The 18317-nt window shown below is 42.5% G+C and overlaps 1 protein-coding gene across 1 annotated transcript; it reads right to left on the reverse strand.

The window, feature by feature from the left end:
- Nucleotides 1-2267: 2267 nt before the first annotated feature.
- Nucleotides 2268-18006, reverse strand: LOC113056036 (trinucleotide repeat-containing gene 6B protein-like). The gene is made up of 22 exons (XM_026222489.1): nt 17726-18006; nt 16481-16568; nt 13880-13901; nt 13279-13629; nt 12824-12850; nt 9902-12694; nt 9471-9635; nt 9190-9362; nt 9019-9090; nt 8545-8751; nt 8325-8444; nt 7924-8067; nt 7699-7809; nt 5487-5685; nt 5215-5376; nt 4936-5103; nt 4711-4851; nt 4309-4401; nt 3933-4148; nt 3714-3784; nt 3477-3616; nt 2268-2835 (listed from the first exon to the last, which is right to left on the reverse strand). The coding sequence occupies exons 2-22, from the start codon at nt 16535-16537 to the stop codon at nt 2268-2270; spliced, it is 6000 nt and encodes a 1999-aa protein (XP_026078274.1). The 5' UTR covers nt 16538-16568; nt 17726-18006.
- Nucleotides 18007-18317: the final 311 nt, after the last annotated feature.

The raw sequence follows: 18317 nt of genomic DNA on the forward strand, positions 1-18317 counted from the left end.
ACTGATTTTGATTACCCTTACTCTTAGTACCTTATTTTAATACTTGTTTTAAGTACGTATTTGTATTTTTTAACTTATTTAAAAATAAAAAAGGTAATATTTTATATATTTGCTTATTTGGTAGATGGCCGTGTAATAACTGGGCTAATGTACAGTCAGTTATTATTGCAAAATAAACCCTTAAACATTGATGACAGTTAAAACCAGTCTCAAAATGACTTAAAATCATTAAAAAGATTAAACTATTAATGACGAGCAATCATTATATTATTTTAATTCAGACCCTTTTCTATTTTCTTTGAATAACCAGTGTCCTTATTGTCTTGGACAACCTAGATATGGATATTCTAGAACTCTAAGATCATGTACATTTATAAATAATTAGAAATAATACATATTTTTGTTATGTCAAGCTTGAAGATATTTCATCAGGTAGATATTGAGTAAAAAATAAGTCCTTATCGTTATTCAGAAAAAAATAAATACAATAATCTGGAAAATTCATGATGCTTTTTTGTGGACAATGGGGGCCCATGAGTCACAAAGGTTGAGTAAGACTGGCCTAACTATATAACAATGCCCTAATAAGCAAGTTCATCCATTTAAACAGGTTGTAAAACAAAAACGACCCTTACAAACCTGTAATATTATAAGAGTGGATTCTAGCTGTGAGAATGTTAAACAGAAGTATCACACCTAAATCAAGGATTAAAGGAAAATGCACACAATTGACAACAAAATGAAATTCAACCTTTATTAATCGTCTTCTTTTTTTTTCCTTTTTTAATTAATTTCTTTTGTAAAATCAGAAACAAAAAACCTGAACACGAGTGATAAAGCCCGCCTTAATTTATAATGGTACACGACAACAAAAATAAACAACTGGTAACTTTTAAGTGTTCCTAAAACACCCATCCAGCTCAGCTTGGTACAATAAGTTTTGGCATGTTTCATGTTTCAGTATGAATGCCTTCAGTTGGTTGCATGTTCTAAAAAAATCATTTTCTTTATTATAATTATTGCAATTCAGACAATATATAAAACAAAAAAAAGGCTGCTAAAACCACAACTTAAGAAATATTCATTAGTGCCAATGTTCTTGAACTTGCCGTCTACACTCACACACACAGTCAGCCACACCTGCATACGTATCATGCACACATAGACATCAAACACCTGAAATAAGCTGTCACTCATACATTTACTCACTGCCCTAATCCAGCACTGATCTTTGTAAATACACCACGCTTGTTAATCTCTGGCTGTCACACATTCATCGATGCCTCACAAAAGAACGTTGCCTCCATTACCTGGGACTTCACTCATGCATGCAAAGGCAGAAAGGGCACCTTGTACAGCTAAGTAACATCCAAGTGATCATCATTATGACAACATACTCAATTAAGAAAAAGAAAAACGAGGTCAGCGTTTGGGAAACAAAAACGAAAATTCTGGATTTCACCATTTAAAAAAAAAAAAAAAAAGACAACGAGATACAGTTTGTCAGACATCAGAACAGTGTTTGAGTAATTTCAGTCTGCATGAAAATGGAGCCTAAAAATGAGAGCGTTCAACGAACATTTTATGATGCATATTTTTGTCCTTTTTTTTTGTCTGGTTTTACCTTTACAGTGCACGCTTGAGTGAGAGCGTCTCAGTATGCGTGTGTGATCTTTATGACCTCAAGGTTTAGGATTCATCCAGTTGAGTCAGCATTTAAGTCCAACTGTTTGCATGTCCTGTTCAAGTCTTGCTGAAGTCTTCATTTAAGGAGAAGAAGAAATGGGATGTGTTTGTGTGCGTGTACACGTGTATCAGTACTGATTTACTACCACACACTGCTCCTCCATGCTCCATGTTGTGAAGAAGATCAGATTATAGGGAGCTCGAAACACTGCTTAGGTAAAAATGACAGTGTGTGTAGATTTGTAACCAGTGTCATCTGTATCATTTTGTATTAATGCATTTTGCTAGGTTTCATAATGCAGCAGTGTTTACCTGCATCAGATGTTCGAGTGCTTACCTTTAAATCTCGTCTACATAGGTGTTACGAATGTATACTAAATACTTGGATGTATATTTATGCATTATGCGCCCATCTGAGTGACAAAGGGCATGTACACAAATTGCCTGTATTCTGATTAATGTTCCTATATTCCTGCATCTGTGCTAATATAGGAGGATAGCTGTTATATTTATATATCTGTTGTATGTATATGTGTGTGTGTGTTGCTGCATGTGTATTTGTCTGTAAGTGGCTGCATCAGTCAGATAGAGTCTGCACCTCCTCCCAGCAGGTCTCCAGGCAGCAGCGCTGCAGGGCTGCTCATCTGGTGCCGATCTTCCATGGCCGGAGACCCCCACAGACTGCTGCTTGTGTACCCTGGAGTCATGCCGCCCCACAACCCCGCCCTGCCAGGATCAACGCCGCCCGTGTTGCCTCCCACGCCGCCACCAGCACCATTGCTGCTCCACTGGGCGAAAATACTTAGGCCTGCTCCCTGGGCAGAGGCTGGGTCAGGGGAGCTGCCCGTACCTTCCAAACTCTGCCAGGAAGATCCAGAGGGCCCGGTTCCACCGCTGTTGTTGCTTCCTCCTGACGTCAAACTTCCTACTCCAGCCCGTTCTCGCTCGCCACTCCCAGCGCTGATGGTACCCACAGCCCCGGCCCCCGATGACCCCGTCACGCCTGCCTGCCCGGAGTCAGCCACACCACCGGCTCCACTGCCTCCGCTGCCGCTTCCGCCAGCTCCAGTCTGGGAATGTGCAAAATAGCGAGCAACCTCTTCCTCACTCACAAACTCGGCAAGGATTGTGGTGTTACCTAAAACACACCTGGAAGGAATTTTCAGAGATTACAGTTAGGAAGACCTCTACAAGGTATGGAAGCCCATTTCTGCCACAGACTAAAACAATATATATTCAAATAGGTAACTTCACATTGTAATTAATTGCAATTGCAACATTGTGTCTAATAACTTTCTCACAACTGACACAATATGTATCACACCATGTAGCTATTTCTTGCAGTTGAGCCACTGTATTTTGTAATTGTGACTATTTCTCACAATTGTGACTACGCATCTCACGTCACTTTACTCATAACTGTGCCCGTCTGTTCTCCAACTTGCAACTTTATTTCACAGCGTAAATAATTCTTGATCTTGAATAATTCCAAATTTTCTATTTCTCAAAACTGTAATGTTATGTCTCGCAATTTACTTATTTCACATAATTGCACCTATGTTTTTTGTAATCATGACATTATTTCTCACAGCATAATTATTCCGCACAACTGCAACGTTACAGCTCACAATAACGTTCTTGCCTATATCAGCAAGTCACAATATTATTTATTTCAAATGCTTACAAAATTACCTTTTTTATGTGTTATTCTGATTTGAGAGCGAGCTTTGAGAGGGTGCTAAAATGTGAAAAATGGATTTGGGTCAGGATATAGATTTACAGACACTTACATGTGAAGTGCGCTCTGAGCTTTGGCTGCTTCTTGGCGTGTACTGTAGCGAATCAGAGCACTGCCTTGAGTCAAACCGAGGTGAAAGGTCAAAAGCGGACCATGCTGCATACAGATAGTCCTCAAAGTGGAGCCATCAATCTGCAGAGAACAAATGATACAAATCATTGCAACGAAATTAGAGAACTCATAGAAAATCGAAATAAAAAAAAACAACAACATAAGTCATAACAGATACCTGAGGGGTAAGATTACTCAACACCAGCCAGCAGCTCCCCTTAGAGGCTCCTCCATCACTCCACGCAGAACCTGCACAGATAAAGAGTGAGACTATGATCTAATCCTTTATTAAAAGTTAAAACAAGTTGAATTTACTTCAGTGAATGTCTAAATAGTGTTTCATTTTAACACCTGTAATTTTCAATAAAGTTTTACGGCTTATAAGATGCTGTATTACCAGGCCCAAATCGGTTTTCTTGGCCGCCTCCAGAGCCACCCCAGCCTCTACCCATTCGTGGGCCTCCTCCTGACCAAGGAGAAACGGAGGGCTGTTTCTGGTGGGTCAGTCCAGGAGGTGGGCGTGACATATAAGAGCTGTTGCGATTGGTCTTCCAATGTTTGTTGTGTCCTATTGGCTCAAGTGGCCAGCTGGGCTTGTAGTCTGTGTACTTAGCTGTGAGAACAAGAATACAGCAAAATATATTCAGAGTATTAATACTAGGGAGAAATGACACAATTCAGTTAAGTGCACAAAAAAATTAAGTCTTGTGTCTTTCTGAAATCAAATCGAATTAAAAAAGCAACATCTAGTGAGAAGAGAGCTTAGTTGTTACCTTGGTTGTGTGCATTGTTGAGGGGGCTCTCTGAGGCACTGTAGGGCCAGGCACCAGGTGAAGGCAGCAAGGTGTTGAAGGAGGGATTTGATTCTATGCAAACACATGCAAAAGACAAGACTTGCTTGTTACCATTTACATGACTAGGTAAATGACATTTAAATTCAAAGCCTAGTCCACTGTGTATGTTTGTGGCAGAGGAACTACTTTTGAAAGAAGAAATCAATGTCATAAAACACCAGTCAAATGTTTGAACAAACCTGATTTAATCCAAAACTCTTATGATCTTAGAAAATCTTTTCAAAAGGTGATTCATATGATTCATAAAACAAAAAGGACGCAACCACTAACTAATTAAACATGTACTAACCATTCTAAACCATTAAGTGAAGGGAGCTGTACCTGTGTTGTCTCTTAGCAACTGGTGCTCGTTGTCGTTCAGGCTTGACATTGATGAGCCCAGCATACTTCCAGGGGTCATGTAAGGATCAGATTCAGGGTCCACGCTCTGAATTCCTTTCCAAGGCACTCCTGGCTGGAACTCTGAAGCGAAAATCATTTCAATTCTTAACAGATATATTCACATGTGACGAAGATGAAAATGCTCAGATGTGCATCACTGTTTACCTGGAGGCCAGCTGGATGTGCCAGTCTTGGCGCCCATCTTGTTTCCAGGACTTCTGTGCCAGTGATCTGACGGCCCTTGTGAAGGCACACCCAAACTCTCACCTCCCAGCATCTCATACTGGGAGTATGGGGAACCACCTCTCATTTTGAGGGGAGCAGCGATGGGACCTATATATCAAAGAAACAGGAGACAGAGTAACTGTCAAACTTGTACCAGTAGATTTCACACATCTCTGTATAACCCAAACTCATAGGTGTCACAAAAAAAAAGTACTGCACCATTTTTATGGAGAGTGCTATCAGGAGGTGATGGGGCTGGGGAATGACCTTCCATCATCCACTTGAAACGAGACTGCTGCCCCACATTGTCTTTAAGCCCAGCTGGGCCACCAACCATGGGACCCAATTCCAGACCAGAGAGGCTCACTCCAGGCCCAAACCCTTCAGGACACAGAAAAGGACAGATGACATGTTATAAAAACACTACTACATCAAGTTCTCAACATGTATAACAACCCTCATGTGTCTCTTTAAATTAAAAACAGACTCACCAGAATAATTTCCTTGTGTTTTTTGATGCAGGTCTGCTACAGATCCTGCCAAGCCAGGGTGTGTGAGGGTGTCTGACATTGGCATCTTTGGGCCACTACCACCAAGGTGAGAAGGAGAGAGTTTGGAGCTGCCTCCTGTACCTCCCATATGCTGCTGCTGTTGTCTCTGCTGCTGGAGAACAGCCATGATTCTAGCAAGCTGGGGAAAAACAAACATGATTCAATATAACAGATGCAATTCTACAGGAACTCATATTCTCATACAAACTGCATCCTTTCTATTTGTTGTGCTATGTGGCACATCTACACATATATTGAGTAATTCATACACACATACATATATATATACACATGCAAAGGTTTCCTGAGCCTTCAAAATGGTTTCTGACATTCATTGACACCTTTCACAAGCAGTGTAAGTCACAAAAATGAATTGCCAATAAACTGGCTGTTCGGAGTGCTGTATCCAAGCACGTTAACAGAAGGTTGAATGGAACGAAAAATTGTGGAAGAAAAACATGCCGACCAACCGAGAGAACTGCAGCCTTACGAGGATTAAGCAAAATGGATTCAAGAAATTTAGAGAACTTCACAAGTAATGGACTGAGGCTGGGGTCAAGGCATAGAGATGTGTCAAGGAATTTGGCTACAGTTGTCGTATTCCTCTTGTTAAGTCACTCCTGAACCACAGACAAGGCCAGAGGTGTCTTACCTGGGCTAAGGAGAAGAAGAACTGGACTGTTGCCCAGTGGGCCAAAGTCCTTTTTTCCGATGAGAGCAAGTTTTGTATTTCAATTGGAAACCAAGGTCCTAGAGTCTGGAGGAAGGGTGGGGAAGCTCATAGCCCAAGTTGCTTGAAGTTCAATGTTAAGTTTCCACAGTCTGTGATGATTTGGGGTGCAATGTCATCCGCTGGTGTTGGTCCATTGTGTTTTTTGAAAAGTCACTGCACCCGTTTACAAAGAAATCTTGGAGCACATCATGCTTCCTTCTGCTCAACAGCTTTTTGAAGATGCTGATTTCATTTTCCAGCTGGGTTTGGCACCTGCCCACACTGCCAAAAGTTGGTTAAATGACCATGGTGTTGGTGTGCTTAACTGGCCAGCAAACTCACCAGACCTGAACCCCCATCGATGGGTTATTGTCAGGAGGAAGATGAGAAACAAGAGACCAAACAATGCAGATGAGCTGAAGGCCATGGTCAAAGAAACATGGGCTTCCATACCACTTTAGCAGTGCCACAAACTGATCAACTCCTTGCCATGCCGACTTGAGGCAGTAATTAAAGCAAAAGGGGCCCCTACCAAGTATTGAGTACATGTACAGTAAATGAACACACTTTCCAGAAGGCCAACAATTCACTAAATTTTTTTTTTTATTATTGGTTTTATGAAGTATTATAATTTGTTGAGATAGTGAATTGGTGGGTTTTGGCTAAATGTGAGCTAAAATCATCTCAATTTAATTCAGTCTGTGTGCACTGAATTTATTTAATACATGAGTTGAATTACTGAAATAAATAAACTTTTCCTGGACATTCTGATTTACTGAGAAGCACCTGTACATAAAAGTATGTATGTCAGTTTTAGTGCACAGTGAGTGTTTGAAATAACTTGATCCGATGTGGATTATAATCACCATACAAGAAATATTTATAAGCGATGCAAAAGACTATAAACACTAGGCAATAATGTTATCATAGTAAACATGGTAAATGCGACCGCTTGAAAAAATCAGACGTCAGCTTTTTATTCATCACAATCGTGTATTAATTTAGTAATGTATATTATCTGTCATAAGTCTCGTCTCGAGAATTTTGCTTCGCTTGTCTTTGTTTGTGAAGTGATGGGGTTGCATGATGTTGTTCCTGAGAGGCGTGTAAAGGGCAGGTTTTAGTGAAGAGCAGCAGAGCTTCTGGGCAAACGGTGGAAACGCAGCACTATTTTGTCCTCGGTGCTACAGGTCCGAGAAAATGCCTTTGTTTGGCCTTATAAGGCATTTTAAATAGAGGGTTATGCTAGATCAAGCCATTAAATGTAAATTCTGTAATATGAAACCAGTACAAAGAATGTTAATATGTAAAACTCTTTTCCTGCCAACTTCAAAATTTACTGAGAGCACTTGACCACTGTAGAATCATCAGGAAACATTCACATTGCAGCAGCTTTAACAGTTCAATAGTAGTCAAGCAAAAAAGAGGTGAAAACGGTACTTGTTGTGGGTCTGCCTGTTGACGTATGTTTGGGGGGAACTTGCGCTGGTTCTGCAGCAGCTGCTGTTGTTGTTGTTGCTGTGGTTGCTGTTGAAGTAGCAGCTGGCAGGCCTGCAAGAAAGCACGACTCACAGGGTTAAAAGAAAACCAAACAGAACTGTAGCGAGTGTATTAAATCTGGCCTGCAAAGACAATGTACTGAGCATGCAACATGGAATTACCCACCAGTTGGAACTGAATATGATGGGGATATATGCTGCTGAGCATGGCAATGTGCTGTGGGGAAAGCTGTGGAGGAAAGATGCCTCCCCCAACACCCCCAACACCTCCACTGGGAGGAGGCATCTGCTTCAGCACAGAGCCTGGCACCTTCAGCAGAAATGAGTTAATCTTATTACCAAGTTCACATCTGACTTACAGTTCAGCCAACTGCATTTCTGTGGTTAATAGGAATTTATCTTAAAGACAATGTGAAATCCTATTTTTCATAATCAGTGCACAGTACGTGGAAGTTGTAAAAATGTGAAAACCTCAACAAAATGTCTGCCTCTAAAACAACTTGTCAGTCAACATAACATTTTTGCAACTTACTGAAGTAATATTATATATACAGTATTATCAAGTACCTGCGGTGACAGGAACTGATGAGGCACTTGCGCTCTTACTGATGGGTTGATAGGAGGTACCCCTGGTTGGTGCCTGGCTTGTGCCATCCCACCTCCGCTACTAAACAACTGACCACTCGTCTAAAGAAAAAGGACAAAAGATTCAAAAACACACAGTTAAATCACAGTGACAGCTGAGGTTCAGATTACCATTTTCAGACACATAAGGAGATGCAAATACCTTGTCATAGTAAGACCCAGGTTCACATGCCCCCACCTCTTTGGAACCAGGTGAACGGAAGACTGATCCTGCTCCCCCTCCACGTCCTCCTTTACGCATCTCTCCATTGTACTCATTTAAGCCCATGCCACGCTTCTCTGCTTCCATCTTTTTGTCCTGCGGAGGACCAGGGGCCAGATCCAAAGAACGACCACTGTGGTCCTCTCCCTATTAACAAATTACTGAATTGGTAAACCTCATAGACCAAACTTTACCCAAACATGTTAACAAAGGTGCTGATGTATCAGTGAGCAATATACTATTTGCCTATATCTAGAAAAAATACAATGGTTATTAAAGCTACTGATGGAATTACAGCTGACTGCTGTAATAGCATTTAAAAAAATAGGGTAAATTCCATATCAGTGCATTACATTAATGAAATGTTTTTCCCAAAACTATGTTCTCTAAGACAAATCGTTTATCATTTCTTACCAGAATTCCCATGTTTGAAAACTGTCTTGTCATTGGGTTCATCCAAGAGTCTCCCGCACCCTTCAAGGAACCCTGAAGAAAATTAGACAGAAATCTCAGTAACTACTGACCAGGAGTAACTTCTATTTCAAATTTGCATAAATATAGGCCCTAGCCTGACCATTGGCATACCTTGTTGCCCTTCTTGGCTCCCCAGCCTCCAGAGTTGTAGGATGAGCTACTGCCTTGGGAACCAGTGCTATTCCATACACAACCACTCTCTTCCTCCTCATCCCAGCTGGAGTGACGTGAAGCACTGACTGAGCCCTCTCCTTCACCCCAACCATCTTGCATAGACTTTGAACCTGTAAAAATAGAAACATTCTTTTAAAATGTTCAGAAGTATGAATACATTTGGGAACAGTTTAATTTCAAACATTTCCATTAGTGCTACTAAAATTATTCAGACTCACCAGATTTCACTGGATTGGGAGAGGGGTCCCCCCAACTTGATGCCTTGCCAGTGTCATCGGGGTTGCCCAAACTAGTGGGTGCATCAGTAGGTTTACCCCAGGCTGCAGTTCCGTTGTCCACACATGGACTGGAAGGAGAGCCACTACCTCCCCATCCAGAGGAAGCTAAGAGATTGACAAAGCAAATGCTTTAATAAGCATAGCTCTATACTCTTTATTCTTTAAATATCAAACAAATAACTGTTCAATTTTGGGCTTCTGCTGCACTGACAATGATTCCATGCTAAAAAAAAAAAACCTACCATGAGGTAATTAAAAATTATGGTCTTTTAGATTTAGGTGTCAATTTTTCATGATTGCAAAGGGTTAAAAAGCAGCAGCATTGAATTCCCATTAAAATAGAGACTTCAAAGGAAAGGATATATTCTTACCTACTACTGGCCCCTTGTTTGTTGAATGTGCAAGGTTCATGTCCCTATTCCCGAGGCCTGTTAGCATTCTTCCAGGTGGCTGCTGCTGTAAGGTTGGGGGTCCTTGCTGAGGGGACACTGATTGTGCCTGGCCAGATGGGGCATTGTTCTTATCCCACAAGTTGACAGTTTTGTTGTAGCTGCTGGGGTCACCCCAAGCAGATGTTCCATCATCAATCTCCATTTTCCTGTTGATGGACTGTGGAGAAGGCTCCTCCCAACCACTAGGCTCTAAATTGTCTATAGGGCCACTGGAAATATTGGGTATGGGCCCTGAAGTCCACCCTGAACTTTGGCTCTGGGCTGAAGGACCTGCTGGTCTTCCCCAGCCCCCTTGCATGGCCCCTGTGTCCACTGACTGACACGATTGAGGCTGTGATTGTTGTTGCTGCTGTTGTGCCGGGCCTTTCTGTGAGGCCGACTGGCTGTTTGGCATCTGTGATGGGTGCATCTTCCCACCCCAGCCTTGGTGAGATTTGCCACCCATTTCTCTACCCACCCCTGTACCTCCAGTTCCCCATGACCCTCTTGCAGGTTCCTCATCCCAATTACCCCATGTACCCACTTCTGAGTCCCCACTAGTACCTCCACCACTCTTCCCATCCCCCCAGCTCCCACTGCATGATATGGGCTCATTCTCCACCCAGTCGCTGCTTCCTCTTGTTCCCCAATTGCCTGCATCCCCCCGTCTCTTTTCTTTCCAACTGTCTGTTACTTTATCCTCTTGAATGTCTTCCCAGCCACTTCCTCCAGTTGATGGAGTACCCTGTGTTTGGAAATTTCCCCACCCACCTGAGGAGCTTTGTCCTCGCCAATCATGTCCCTCGCTGTCCCAACTTTTCGCTTGGCCTTCTGATGAAGCAGTCCCTCCCCAACCCCCAGATGGCTTGCCTTGTCCACCAGCTGAACTACCTACTCCACCTACAGATTGTGAGACGCCAGGGTTTTGGATATTGACACCCGAGGGTGGAGGGCCTCGGGCATGCAAAGAAGAACTGGTGTTGCTACTACTGTTATCCCAAACTTCACCATGTGAAACAGCGGCTGGCCCGAGGATGGAGTTGGAGTTTAAGTTGGCATTCAGAGCTGCACCTTGGAGCAGAGAGGAGGAAGATAGATCAGTAGTTGTGGTGCCAGAAGAACCAGAGTACGGTTGAGCGTGGGCAGGTGCACTCATTGTAGGTGAAGAGTCTGCTCCACCTGGTGCTGCTGCTCCGCCACCTCCCTCCAAATCCCATGCCACATTCTGCCGGATTTGCTTCTGACCCCAACCAGAGTTGGACAGCACTCTGGGGTCCAGGTCAGACCGGCTAAGCAGATTCTGTAAGGCCACTTCAGGGTTGGGAGGTTGATGAGAGCGGTGGTATCCATGGCGCTGATTGCCACTTCTAGAGTTTCCTCCACCACTGGAGGATGAGGTACCTCCCCCACCTCTGCTACCCTGGCCTCCCCACTCACTTGATTCCCCTGCTCCCACATCCCCAACTCCTTTCTGATTGTCCCAAGCTCTTGTCATAGTTGAAGGTGTGGAGGAGGAAGTCGTCGGTTTACCGGCACTACCACTGCTGCTGCTGTTACTGCTCGAACCGTCCTTCCCAACTGGGTTGCTGACCCTCCCAACACCACTAGATGCCCCCCACTCCCCAACCAACATATGGTCCCCATCCCACGCTCCCTGAGATACTCCGGGGGTCTGACCCCCACTTGCTGTTCCCCACGCACTTGCCCCAGTCAAATCACCTCGATCATCCTGACCGGTAATAACCCAGGCTTTCCCGCCTTCAGCAGACACAGAGCTCCCTCCTGCTCCATCCTCCCAAGATTCAGTCCTTGAGGCACCTGTTTTGGAGATTGCAGGGAAAGGCTGAGCTTTCCACAATGATGAGCTGGCAGAGGAGGAAGAGGAAGTGGAGCCATCTCCTCCACCTGTGCTTCCAGAGTCCATATCAGCCCCCTCTGCCACCCCTGTGTTTTTTGGTCCTGCTCCTGGTTCCAGTGCTGCACCACCCCACTCTCCACAGGGTGGCTCTCTGTCTCTGGATTGCATTTGGTGAAGTTGGTGCTGATGAGAGGCTTGATTCACAGAAAGAGGGTTGCTGGCAGACAAAGATGAGCTTTGGAGAGAAGAGGACCCACCCTCTGTTGCAACTGTCCCAGCTCCTTCCTGTCCCAGGGCTGGCCAAGCAGAGGGATTGGCATTAGGGGTAAAATTGGCACCTGGAATCCCACAGCTAACACCAAGGGAGCTATCGGAGCTCACTGAGAGAGGGGCAACTTTGGATATTGGGGGCAATGAGCCTGCTGCTACTGCATTCCCCCCTATGAGTTCATGGGAGGATGAAGCCCAAACACTACCAGACTGCATACATTCATTTGGTGAACCGGAGGATGCGGGTGGGGAGGGGCTGCCAGAATTCACTCCTTTCCTCCCATTTCCTCCTCCCACAACTTTTCCTTGCTGCTGGAGATGCCTCTCACCCCATGAGGTGCTGCAGTTCAGAATTCCGCTACTGTCTGCACCTCCGGTACCTGTTGTATCCATCACCTTTGACCCATCTCCAGCAGCAATACTAGGCCATTCCTCCAGGTCTGACCGGTCCACTATCACCTTTTCCCTGCCCTGAGAGAGGGGTTGGCTGCCAGAGCTGGTCCCCCACATGGAATTTGCATAATTTGAAGAAGCAGCGATTGATGAGGATGACGGCGTATGGGGCAGTGAGGGAGCAGCTGGACCCACAGGGCCCTCGCTTGGATCTGGAAACAAAATGCCAAACTCTCCATGAACTTCCATGATTATTTCCTTATAACACACAACCTACATGTATCAAATAAACCAATATAACAAATTAATTTACTCAAAATGTTCTGTCATTATTTACTCACCTATGCCATTCCAAACCTGCATAACTTCTGTGAAACACAAAAGAAGATATTTTGAAGAACTGCTTTTGTTGATAAAATTAAGTCACTGGGGTTTCAAGACAATACTGGACTCGCAACACTTTGGACTTTTACTGTATTGACAAAAACACAGATATTTATCAAAATGTCTTTAGAGTGTTTCACAGAAGAATAAATTTTTTATGAACTTTCATTTTTGCTTTAAGCTGAAACATCTCTCCAAAAACGTATGTAACCCTTACAGCGTGACACTACAGTGTGTAAGTATACAGGACACAATGAGTATTTAAAAATTTGATACAAAACAGTACAACACCTTATGTTGTGTTTTGAGCTAAGTTAGCAACATTTTCATTATCAAGATTTGGTTGACCTATGGACAATTTAACTATAAACACTTTCTCCATTAGTCAAATGATTCACTTGATGATTCTTACCTGATGCAGAAGCCACTGTTTCATTGGGGCTGTCGCCCCCGCTGTTGCCTCCCCCCAGCAGCATGGAGGACAGTGGTGGCTGGCCCCTCTTCAGTAGCACTTTATGGTCCTGCTGGCAACGGAATCGAGGGGGCACTTCACGGGGCATGTAGCGCTGAGAATTCTGTGTGCCGGGGGAGGGCTGTCCGTTGGCCACCACCGGCCGCTTAGCATTGTTCCCACCCTGAGGGAGAGCGCCAGCAGCCGGGGTGGCAGTGGATGGGGTTGAAGAAGGGACAGGGCCAGGGCTGGGGGAAGCTGAGTTGGGGGTGGCAGGAGACTGTGCAGATGGAGGCTTGGTCAATTCTGGCACTGTGTAGTGGAAAATTTAGGAGCAAATGAGAGCAGAAATGCAGAAAAGCTACATTCAGGTAAAGGAAAGAATAAATAGATTACACACATTCACACGTTGACACACTTTTCATTTGTCAGCACAATTACACATTATCTATGTTACTTTCAGGATATTAGTACACAGCACAAACATGAATGATGAAAAAATCCATAAAAAATGCAAAAACTATTATAAAACTTTTAACAATACAAAATTTTTTTTAGTTACCTTTATTTTTTTGTTCTGCAACCTGAAACAAGGGGAAAAGGAGTCAGTATTGATGACAATGCATATTTAAAGTAGGCTACTTAAAGTACAGAACACTAGCTGCGTTTCCACTGTCGGGCCAAAAACGGGCGTGCTAGTGCATGCCAGGGCCAGTCGCGTTTCCGATGTCATGTCCGGTGCTTGATAGTGCCTCCTTGGTGCTTCCTCGAGGCCAACTGCCCAGGTTCTTTGCCCCTACTAAAACCTTGGGCCAAAGTGGGCCAGTTAGGGCAAGAGGAGTGGTTATGAACAAAGGCGGAGTTTGCCGTTAAAACACTCAAGGTAGAAATATTTATAAGCGATGCAAAAGACTATGCATGCTAGCCATTAATGTTACCATAGTAAACATGGTAAATGTGAACGCTTGAAGAAATCAGATGCCAGCTTCTTATTCTCTATCACAATTTTTTATTTATTTAGTAACACATTTTATCCGTCATAAGTCTTGTCTCGAGAGTTTATTTCAGCGTGGCCTATGTCATAAAAATATAATAATGTTTTTTGTTCGGGAGCTTTTAGAAGAATATATTAATGATAATTCTTTCTAAATGTGATGTATATAGGCTACCGTGACTACAATTTAACAGAAACAGATGGCTGAATAAGCAGGCTATGTTCATAATGTTTTATTTCTGTGTGACTCATTTTCAATCCTGATAAATTATTTCATTATTATTAATGTATCACTTATTATACTAAAACATTGATGTTTTTGGATTGAACAAAATATTAACTTAGATATTTAACAAAGAGTGCAAACAAACAGCCTCTTTTATCATGTTTGTTTTGTGATTGCGCTAGTTCCAGTGACTTAATTATTATTTGTTTTCTGATAACTTGTCTTTGTTGGTGAAATGATGGGGTTGCGTGAAGTTGTTCCTGAGAGGCTTTTAAAGGGCGGGTTTTGGTGAAAAGCAGAGCTTCTGGCCTGACGGTCAAAATGCAGTGCTATTTTGGCCTTGTGCTTCAGGTTCTAGGGTATTAGCCCCACCCGGCCCGTTTAAAGCACTGGCTCACATTGTCCCGACAATGGAAAAGCGGCTAATGTTTGCTAGGCCAATGCTTGAGTTTTTTACTTCCACAGATTTGTGCTTCATGACAGATATCATGATGCATGATTCTGAAACATTGACAGCCAATCAGAATCCACCAAACTTCATTGAGCTGAATCATTCAAAGATAACATAACTGAAGCACATGCTCAGAATATTGTCTGTTGGTGTGCACGCTAATAAAGTTAGTGTTCTTGGTGTCAACAGTCCTTTACACACAACCCAAAGCAAAATAATGAGAAAAAAACAAGTAAATTATAAAAAAAATAGAACTTGACAAAATTTGAATTTTAGATTTCACTTTTAGTATCTCTAGTTCTAAAATAACACTTTGACAAATTAGTAACCGAGGCTTGGATGACTTTCAAACTATTAACAAGACAATAAATCAATCCTACAGACATATGCTGAAAAAGTGACTACAGAATATTGAAAATGAATGCGCACCTACACAGTATGACCATCAAAGGGTGTGCATTAAAGGGTTCATATGATGCTGCTAAAAAGAAATGTTATGCTGCTAATGAAATGTATGCAGTTTATGGTTTTAAAAAAAACATTATTTTCCACATACTGTACATTCTGTATTGTTTCTCCTCTATGCCCTGCCTTCTGAAATGCATCGATTTTTACAAGGCTCATCGGTCTGAAATGCGAGGTGTGCTCTAATTTGCAAGCTATCCAGTGCATTGTGATTGGCCGAATACCTCAAGCTTGTGAAGGAAAGTTACACCCCTTAACATATTTTGATGCTCTGTACGGCTGGAGCGACGAGACTAAAATCCATTATAAGCGTGATATAAACATGATTTCTAGTCGTGTCCTCTTTTGGAAGGCCAAACAAAGTAGTTTAGCTTTCTCAACAAAACGGTGCCATACACCGTGGCCTTGAGTGAGCGGAGGCCGGAGGCCTGGAGTGAACTGCGGCCTAGAGTGAGCGGAGGCTGGTTCGAGTGAGCAGAGATGGGCAGGCCTGAGATTAACACGGCCGGTGGATTGTATGACGAAAGCATCCGTTGGGATTACGGCAACCACATGTAACGTCCCCGGTCTGGACTCCGCTTCATCCACAGTGAAAGCCGCTCCGGCGATCCACAGTGCAAAGGTGATATATTTCTTTAGTGACAAGCAAGTATCAGCTCCAGGCATGATGAAGCGGAAGGCCCAACAAAGTAGTTTCGCTTTCACAATGGGAATAAAAGGTACACCTTCCATCTTTGCCTGAACATCTGGGCGGTGTTTTGAAAATCTTCCCACATAGTGACATAGAGATGTGGGGGCGTGTTAGAATGAGCCGTTTTAGGGAGGGGTGGACGAGTCTTAAATTTTATAAAGAATATCTCGTTGGATTTGACACTTTAGTCTTTGCAACTTTACAGATCTTCTTTATGCACCAAGAGCTTGTAACACTCCAAAGAGAAAGGAAAAATTGAAAATCGCATCGTATGACCCCTTCAATTTACTAAAATGTAACAGTCCAACACTATTATATTTTACATAATATAACTACCTTCTGTGAGGCTTCCCGTTTCCTTTTATCTTCCTTTTTCCTTTTCTTGTCTTCCATGAACTGCTGTTCCCTTTCCTGATGCTCCTTTCTACAAAAAAAAAACAACAACAAAAAAACATGATCATACTGTTTAAAAACAGTCTCTGTCAAAACAAACATGCTTTACTGTAAAACCTTCTCAGGAATTTATAGGCCTGTTTTTACCCGAGTATGCATCACTAAGTATCTGGGAAAAAAAATAATTTTCGTTGAGTATCTCCTTCATCCAGTTCTGGTAAGAGGTGCTGCCTTGTTACCAAACAAAATGCATAACGGACTGATGCATAACAGCGGCACCAAACACATGATCATGATAACACAAATCACTGTATATGCAACATAATCGGTATGCACCCGAGTTTGCATATGTCATGGTTTAAAAGGGGGTGCCGATTAAAATCATTAATGATCTTCGTTATGGGAGAATCTCTCAGCTATCTGTCTGTGAGCCTGCAGTTGGCAGAGCAGCATCGTCGGACAGGGGCTCCGTTCACCCGCCCATTTCCTTCGGTGCAACATATGATATTACATACATTCCAAACGTCTATTCGAACGATTCGTGCAAAATCAAATATTTAAACTAGCGTTTTAACGGGAGTAACTGAAAAAGTGAGTTAAATCGTACGCTTCTGTGGTCCTGCCAAACTCGGATGCATGTTACCGAATCAGCTTGTTTGTTAGCAAGAGAAACTGACACATATGCAACGTAAATCTCAGGTTAGTTCTGTTAAATTCCCCGTGAAGCCGCCGATTATTTACATACGGATCACGAGAAAAATCTAAAGGGTAACTTAACGTAAGCAACTGTCAACACCAGACATGCACAAAAATGTATTTGGTCAAATACTGAAAGCAATAGTGAGCCAGGACTATGAGTTTGGATACACTGCACACCAAAACCACAAAGCCCCCACATATTTGATTTAATTTAATGCAAACATTGTCCAGATTAAGTAGCAAGATATTAAATAAGCACAAGTATGTTTTACGACCAGCGGAAAGCTAAAGTTGCAGCCAGACGGATGCTAACTAGCTGGCTGGCTAATTTAACTAGCAAAACCAAGCTAGTGGCTAGCAGATGTCGACGAGGAAAAACTGAACAACACGTAAATGCTTTCACTCTACTTCGGGTTTTCAAAAGCATGGTATTGTCATTAGTAATAAACAACATTCTAAATGATTCGCTCTTTAAAACAAAGCACTTACCTCAGGAATTAATACATACACCGCAGCTAGTCTTCTAGCTACAGCTAAAGTGCTTAAGTGCGAATTTCTGGGTTTTGAGGCAACGTGAAATACAATACTCCATCAAAATCTAATAGCTAGTCGTGGAACCACTCCTTCTATAGTTTTTAAATATGAAATACGATAATGTAAACGAAAGAGGCGGAATCTGTGTTTAAAGCGCTGTGAAGTCAGTCGGTTGACGGTCGACCATTTTACTGCTCGGTGTGTGTGAATGTGTGTGTCTGGACAGATCTTACGGAAGGGGGGCAGCCGAGGGAGATTTTTGACCTTCAATATTAAAAGTCCAATAACTCCTAAATTGGCCGTTTCTATAATAGTAAAAAAAATTAATGTTTATTTTGAGGCATTGTACTTTTTGTGTGGTTGTTCAGTTGCGCATAAAGTACAACGCTACATCGGTCTGCAGGATGAAGACTAATAACGTTACCTCATTTTCAAATCTCACGTTATTTTAATATAGATAATATTTTTTTTTTTATAAGTACGTTTTCACATTTAAATAATAGTTTTTTTATGCTGACATTGTTATAAAGCTATTAAAGACAAATAT

The sequence above is a fragment of the Carassius auratus genome, chromosome 37, assembly GCF_003368295.1.
Source record: "Carassius auratus strain Wakin chromosome 37, ASM336829v1, whole genome shotgun sequence".
Lineage (NCBI taxonomy): Eukaryota > Metazoa > Chordata > Actinopteri > Cypriniformes > Cyprinidae > Carassius > Carassius auratus.